This window comes from Arachis ipaensis, chromosome B02 (assembly GCF_000816755.2).
Source record: "Arachis ipaensis cultivar K30076 chromosome B02, Araip1.1, whole genome shotgun sequence".
In the NCBI taxonomy this organism is placed as follows: domain Eukaryota; kingdom Viridiplantae; phylum Streptophyta; class Magnoliopsida; order Fabales; family Fabaceae; genus Arachis; species Arachis ipaensis.
In genome coordinates, this window is record NC_029786.2 from 77,908,255 (window position 1) to 77,916,345 (window position 8,091).

The 8,091-nt window shown below is 40.6% G+C and overlaps 1 protein-coding gene across 1 annotated transcript; it reads left to right on the forward strand.

The window, feature by feature from the left end:
- Positions 177-2,817, forward strand: LOC107625486 (putative receptor protein kinase ZmPK1). The gene is made up of 2 exons (XM_016328135.2): positions 177-1,278; positions 1,402-2,817. The coding sequence occupies exons 1-2, from the start codon at positions 247-249 to the stop codon at positions 2,650-2,652; spliced, it is 2,283 nt and encodes a 760-aa protein (XP_016183621.1). The 5' UTR covers positions 177-246; the 3' UTR covers positions 2,653-2,817.

The window sequence follows — 8,091 nt, forward strand, 5'->3', positions numbered from 1 at the left end:
TTTGACTCATTTTTAAATAAAGAAATGTTTTTTAATTATTTCACAAAAAATTCTTTTAATCTATTTCATAAAACTTTAAAAATATTCTTTATCTACAGGTACGCATTAATTGTAATTAGCCACCTTCACAAAACAAGCACCTATTTGACTATATATACACCACTAAATCATCCAGAGTCAGCCACCAATAGTTTTATTTATAGTTGATAAAACCCGTTCATAAGCTTTCTCTATAGCTTACATAGCATGAACATGGCTTCCTCAGCCTTAATGTTATTTCTTCTAGTCTTGTATTTTTCATTTCAATTCTCATCTTCTTTAGATGCACTGAACAAAGGCTTCTCCTCTCTCTCAGTGGAGAAAGCTGAACAAGATATCATTGTTTCAGAAAATGGCATGTTCTCCGCCGGCTTCTTTGAAGTCGGTGGTAATGCCTTCTCCTTCGCAATATGGTTCACTACAAGGCCTGATTCCCAAAACATTACAACTCCTACCGTTGTTTGGATGGCAAATCGCGACCAACCTGTCAATGGAAAGCGCTCAAAGCTTTCTCTCTTGCACACCGGCAATCTTGCTTTGGTAGATGCAGGTCAGTTCCAAGTATGGTCTACTGAGACGGAGTCAAATGTTCCAACCGAGTTACGTCTCGGAAATGATGGCAATCTTGTTCTACGAGAGCTGCCAGGAGGACATATTCTGTGGCAAAGTTTTGATTTCCCAACGGACACTCTTCTTCCCGGACAACATCTCACCAGAAGTACACAATTAGTTTCTTCAAGAACAGAGAGTAACCATTCCTCTGGTTTCTATAAGTTCTCCTTTGATGATGGAAACGTTCTCACCCTTGTTTATGATGGCCCTGATGTGTCAAGCACTTATTGGCCCTCTCCTGCGATCACAGTTTGGCAAGCTGGAAGGTTTACTTACAATAGTAGCAGAATTGCGGTGCTAAATCCTCTTGGAGCTTTTGATTCATCGGATAATTATAATAAAAGAACATCTGATTATGGCGCGGTGCTGCCTAGAAGGTTGACAATCGATCATGATGGAAATCTTCGAGTGTATAGCCAAGATCTATCCCAAAAATGGTACGTCTCATTGCAAGCCATTTCTGACAGTTGCACCATTCATGGGATTTGTGGTGCTAATAGTGTTTGCAGATTTGATCTTAAAAAGGGAAGGAAGTGCTCATGTGTTCCTGGATACAAAGTAAAGAATCAAAGTGATTGGTCTTATGGGTGTGAATCCATATTTGCTGCTACATCTAATGAAAGTAAGGTAACTTTCTTGGAACTGGGCCAAGTTGAGTTCTATGGCTATGACGCCTATTACTTGCCCAATTCTACCTACACTCATTGTGAAAGTTTGTGCTTGAATAATTCTAATTGCAAAGGATTTCAGTATTCATACGACAATGGTGCGGGCGTGTTCAAGTGCTATACAAAAACACAATTGCTCAACGGACATTTTCCAGGAGCCGCAGGAACTATAACCTACTTGAAAGTGCCCAAAGGGAAGAGCTTTCCCACCAGCTATGAAGACTCTGTCATCAGAAACAGTGATTGTTCTGTGAAAATTCATAGAGAGTATTCAAAAAAGCATGTAAGCCGTTTTGTGAGCTTCCTTTTGTGGTTTGCCACTGCAATTGGAGTTCTTGAAGCGGCTTGCGTCTTTGTTGTTTTGTTCTTAATCAGGAGCCAGCACAATTCTAGCATAGATCCACATGGCCATCATCTTGCAACTGTGGGATTTAGAAAATTTAGCTATTCTGAGCTAAAAAAGGCCACAAAAGGATTCAGCCAAGAGATTGGAAGGGGTGCAGGAGGTATTGTATACAAAGCTATTTTGTCGGATCAAAGAATTGCTGCTGTAAAGAAACTCAATGATGCTATGCAAGGAGAAGGTGAATTCCTTGCTGAAGTGAGCATCATTGGAAGGCTCAACCACATGAACTTGATTGAAATGTGGGGTTATTGCGCCGAGGGAAAGCATCGGCTATTGGTGTACGAGTACATGGAAAATGGTTCTTTGGCAGATAACCTCTCATCCAATACACTTGATTGGAGCAAGAGGTATAACATCGCTCTCGGAACAGCAAGAGGTTTGGCATATTTACATGAAGAATGCTTGGAATGGATTTTGCATTGTGATATAAAACCTCAAAATATTCTCCTGGATTCAAATTATCAACCCAAGGTTGCAGATTTTGGATTGTCCAAGTTATTGAACAGGGATGTTCTCAACAACGATCGCAATTTCTCAATGATAAGAGGAACTAGAGGGTATATGGCGCCTGAGTGGGTTTTCAACCTAGCAGTTACTTCCAAAGTGGATGTTTATAGCTATGGAATTGTTCTCTTGGAGATGATAACCGGAAAGAATCCAGCATCAGATATTCAAGCAATTAATGGAGACGAACCATACAATGGGAGGCTAGTAACATGGGTGAGAGAGAAAAAGAGAGAATGTGCATCTTGGGTGGAGCAAATAATGGATTCTGCACTAGGGTCAAATTATGATGAGAATAAGATGGAAATTTTGGCTAGAGTGGCATTGGATTGCATAGAAGAGGACAATGAACAAAGGCCTACCATGAGCCAAGTCGTTGAAATGCTTCAAAGCCAAGATTGTGATCCTAATGGTGGAGCATAATATTAATCAAATTATGCTCATCAAACACTAAAAGTTGGACTTTCTGAGAGGACAAAGAAAACTTAATAATACGTTATTATATGTAATCTAGCGTGTTATATTAATTATATTATCAGTACTTGTGCATGTTAACTTTTTAATAAATAAGTTATAAAAGTATAATCTAATAGTTCGTCGTTACTTATTATTTATTTATTTTTTGCAATTATCTATCTTAATAAAGATGCGGGGAAAGATAGAATTTAAGCTGTTTCTCCAAAGCTACATAAAGATTCTTGACTACTAAGGTTATGCCTTCAAAAGCACATCAAAACTATAAAACTAACTAAAATTTGAACCAAGTCTAGTACTAATTTTGCCTTCAACTCTAGCAAACCTCATCCAAACTACATGCCTTTAACTAAAACTCAATCGAAAATCATTAAACTCAAACACACCTTTGTTCTTAAAGAGCTCTACTTCGCAACTTTTCTGTAGGATTTTACTATTTCAACAATGGGTTATACATTAACAACCAGCAACTACATGGAGATGTTTAATTTGTAGTGTGTGTGTAATGTATAAAATGCATTTAAACCAAAAGTTTGTCTAATGGCTTGCCCTTAAAATAAAAACTGAAAAAGAAAGGTTTGGCAATTTGGCATGAGAGTCTAAAAGAAAGGGAAGGGCAAATGAAAAGGTTGCACATGGGGCGTGCTTTAGAACATGGGGCCATGTAATTAATTTGAGTTGATTTAATGGTTAACTTACCAGTTTGTATAAATAAGTGTCAGCAATTTACTATCTAATCATAAATCTTAAAATAGAGTTTAAATTTGTGAAAGAATAATCAGATTAATTTTAATATCCTTTTTTATCTCTCCTATTGCCATCCCCTCCTCCCAAGTTTATATTTTGGTTCAAGAAAGACTTAGCATTTATAAAATTTAAAAGTTTTGAGAGCATTTAGAATTTATATTGAGGAATAACACAATTGAAAATTTGTTTGATGAAACATTCGTTTTTTTGTAGCACGCTCGGGGACCTTTAAGCAACAAATAAAGGTCATGTGTAGCGACTTACACAAGGCTTCACATGAGTGGTGGGGACATGGAGCTATAAAACTATCAAATAGCAATTCTTTAATTTTATTTATTAATTAATATTTCAATTTAATTTTTATATTAATATTTATTATAATATTTTTAAATTTTAAATAACTCTATCACTAACAATTTGATGTTCTATTAGTATTATCTTTGATTACTTTCTCAATTTTACTTTGAGTTTAAAACTTTAATCTTAAATTTTCTTAATTCTAAGATTAATAATTTCATAATCTATCATCAATATCTCTCTCAATTGTCCAATTCTATAATTATAATTGTTTCTGACTCACTGTGACTATCGATTTATTGCAACGACCCTGATCATCGTTTATCAATTGCTAGGTATGCGTTCTTAATAGTAAAAAAAATCGCATTTTGCAGAAACACAATCAATTTTTCCATTCAAGTAATCGATTGGTTAGAGAATATAATGGAAATTCTTTCTCTATTACAACTTGCAAAAAAATAATTGATTTTTCCAATCAAGTAATCAATCGACTAGAGAATGAAAATATTTTCCTTTTACATCAATCAATTGTTTACAAACTGTTCTTGAGCTCGTTGAGCTGGTTGATGAGGGGTCGTTAAGAGTAAAGTCCGGGACCTGAATGCGAGTCCTGAGGTGGGCGACTATTCCAGCGAGTCGTCGGATGGTTAGCGGGTGGAGCCACCTGCAAGGACACTCCAATGCTTAAGTTAGCGTCCATATGACTAGGCGGCTAGGTTAGGGTATGGTGACGTACTTGGGCAGAGCGTAAGTCTTTCTCCTTTATCCCTATCCGTTCGGGTGGGCCCTCCTGCTCAGGCTCAGCTCCTTAGAAGCTTCCGCCAGCTATTTAAATCTCCTTTGATGAGATCGTGTCACGTGATGCACATCTTGTCGTACGACCAGGTCATGGGTCCGCTTGGTGGACCTCCGGTTCTCGTTGGGTTGGACCAGAATAGTACCTCAAATGCGTCAAGGTGCGAAACTCATGACTGGTGCATTAGCTTAGCCCGTGTTCTCGTGAAAAGCAGTCTTGGCCCAACACGGTCTCGTCGTTGGGGCTCACACCTCCAACGCTTTCCTTGCGTGTGGGAGTTGTCCCCAACCGTTACTCAAAGGTGTCGCTTCGATTACCATGGCCAAAGCATTAAATGCACTTTAAGTGATTTGAAAGATCACGAAAAAGTCCATTATACCCATGTCTTTCTGCGTTTCATCTTCCTTAGTAGCAGTTACCACCCCTACTTCATATCATCAATTTCATTTTCTTCTTTCCTTATTCTTGTAACTGCTTACCATCCTTCATTTTCCAAAACTGCCATCACCGTTTGCGTCCTTGTCTTTTTCTGCGATTATCCTCTCTATCCTCTCTCATGGATTTCTCTTTACACCTGTAATCACCACTGTCTGCTCCCTGCAACCTTCTGCATTCATCTTTGCTGGTAAGTGGCCACTTGTTTGCATTATTTTGCTTTATTTTCTGCCATTATCATGCTAGTCCGTTGGAGTCCAGGGGAAGAGGTTTCCGTTAGCTCGGATGGCTTTGATCAGAGGTCCTTTCAGTTCGTAGGGTAGGTTGCGATTCACAAATGTGAATTTGTCTTTTGTCTCCCTTACCCAGAATTTTTCCAGGTCACCCTGGGGTTCGGGCCTTGGGTGCTTCTTGATCCTTGCGTCCAAGTTTTCCAAGAACACGCCAGCTACTTCCTTGGACCTCTTTTGTAGGGACAAGCTGGCGTTATCACAAGCGATGACCATCTCCAGATCTCCTCGGATCGTCCCTACCGACCTATCATCCGCGACAAACTTCATTGTTAAGAATTTCGTGCAAATGTCCGCTAGGAGGTCGATGATGGTTCTTCTCCCAAGGATGACATTGTACGCCGTGGAATCCTTCAGGACTACGAACTCAACCATTGCAGACTTCCTACTTGCATTGGAACCAATGCAGATCGGCCCGTCCAGCTTGATGTAGTTATCGCCTAACCCATGATGTTGTGGCGGTGGTCCTTGAGGTCGCTTTCCTTTAGTCCCAGGGCGTCGAACACGTTTCGGAACATGATGTTTGAGTCTGCCCCTGCGTCAACTAAGATTCTCTTGACCAAACCTGTCCCGATTCTCGCCGTAACCACCAATGGCGGATCCTCCATGAGGTCGTCGCACTACTGGTCTCTGGGGCCAAATGAAATTTCAGGGAGCTCTTTGGGGAAAAGACTCTCCCTCATTGCAACGGCAAGTATCTTGGCATCTTTCCTTGTCGCAACTTCGACTTTTGGTGGGGCATTCCTACCGACAAACATATTCACTACTACTATTGGCGTTGTGTCTGGGTTCTCCAGAGAGTCTTGCTTCGGCTTGACAGCCCGATCACGGTCCTCTTCGGAACGCTCCCTTTCTTTTCTTCTTGGTTCTCGGATGAACCGCAAAAATTCATTCAATTTTTCATTAGGGTTGTGTCCGGGTTCTCCAGAGAGTCTTGCTTCGACTTGACAGCCCGACCACGGTCCTCTTCGGAACGCTCCGTTTCTTTTTCTCTTAGTTCTTGGATGAATTGCACAATTTTCCTTCTTGGATAGATTTTTCTAGTGCATCCTTCAGGACAAAGCAATTTGTGTCTCGTGTTCGAAGCCCTTGTAGTAGTCACAATAAAGATTCCTATTTTCTCCGGTCTGGCCTTTCAATTGCCTCGGTTTGGGCAGAATGCCTTTATACGTGATATGCTAGAATACTTCCACTATTGGGGTGGTTAAGGGAGTATAATTTGTAAACATCCCTATCTAGGGAAAGGGTTTAAATGGCCTCCCAGATGCCATCTCTCTTGGCGCGTCTGTTGACCTTTCTGGGTTGCTGGCCTGATGGGAGGGTGGGGCAGCTAGCTGTCGTTTGTTGCCGGCTACCACCTAGCTGACCTCCTCATCGTTTATGTGCTCTCTTGTCATGCATTGTATCTCCTGTATTGTCCAAACAGGCTTGGTGGTTAAATGTTTCTAGAAGTATCCGTTTACTAGGCCGTTAGTGAGGCACAAGCTGGCCACAGAGTCTGTAAGGCCATCAATCTTTAAACATTCATCATTAAAGCGGTCTAGATACTTTCTCATGGGCTCGCCAACCCGTTGTGTTATCCCCAAGAGGTTGATCGGGTGCTTTGCCTTGGCAATCCAGGTGGTGAATTAGGCCAAAAATTTTGAGAGATGTCTGCGAAATCGGTTATAGAAGCTTGTGGGAGGGAATTGAACCAACGGATCGCTGGCCCTGCCAGGGTCACGAGGAACGCGCGGCACCTTACCGCGTTCCCCACATCCTCCAGGTTCATTTTAGCCTCAAAGGTCATGATGTGCTCTTTTGGGTCTTTGGTACCATCATACCTCATGTTCGTCGATTGTCGAAGTTAGCCGGACTTTGAGGATAGAGGAGTGGAAAGGGGTGGCGCTGATCATCATAGGATCTTGGCGTTTCCTTTTTCGCTTTTCCCTATGTTCTCAGCTTCTCGACTTGTCTCGTGAGTGAAGGAACTGGATGCGATCGTTAGTCTGGTCGTGCCCGTCATCCTTCTCCCCGTCATACCGTCATTCTTCCGATATCCTCAACGGGGACCGAGTGCGAAAATGGCTCGAGTGGGCCTCTATCTGTGTGTGAACAGGTGTTTTGGCTATTCTCAGGGTTGTAGCGATCTCTCGCCGCCAATTCCCTCTCGAGGTTTTGGACTCTGAGTCTGAGTTCTGTGCCCCCAAATAGATTCCTTTTCGGAGATTGATCATTGGAGTAGTCTTGGCTAGAGGGGGTTGATTGACGCCTCCGAAAATTCCTCGTGCTCATCCTACTCATGAGGCGACCCCCTTTGTTTCGGTTGTTTACGCTATTGAACAGATCAAACATACTATTTATTATATAAATTCTTCTCAAATGATTCACATTGTTTATCCTTCTTCTTCCAGTAACAGTTCAATTCAAAAGAAGAATAAAAATTGAATCTTAATTTTACAATATAATACTTGAGTTTGAAAAATCAAATTAGTTAAAGTTGTTTCCTACATCGAACTCATGATCGTATTTATAGAACATATCAAACTAGAATTAAAGTTATCATTGATGGATGTTCTATTTTTTTACAGTTTTAAATTGTTAATGATAGAGTTGTAAAATAAAATAGATAATAAGTAATAAAATAATAATTTAAAAAATAAAGGATAAATTTTAAAATTAATTAGGGTTGTGTCCGGGTTCTCCAGAGAGTCTTGCTTCGACTTGACAGCCCGACCACGGTCCTCTTCGGAACGCTCCGTTTCTTTTTCTCTTAGTTCTTGGATGAATTGCACAATTTTCCTTCTTGGATAGATTTTTCTAGTGCATCCTTCAGGACAAAGC

Excerpts from the sequence above, each read along its gene's own strand:
- LOC107625486 (XM_016328135.2), top strand. The coding sequence starts at position 247 with ATGAACATGGCTTCCTCAGCCTTAATGTTATTTCTTCTAGTCTTGTAT. Across the intron at positions 1,279-1,401 it reads CTACATCTAATGAAAGTAAG|TATTCATACGACAATGGTGC; the intron begins GTAACTTTCTTG and ends AAAGGATTTCAG.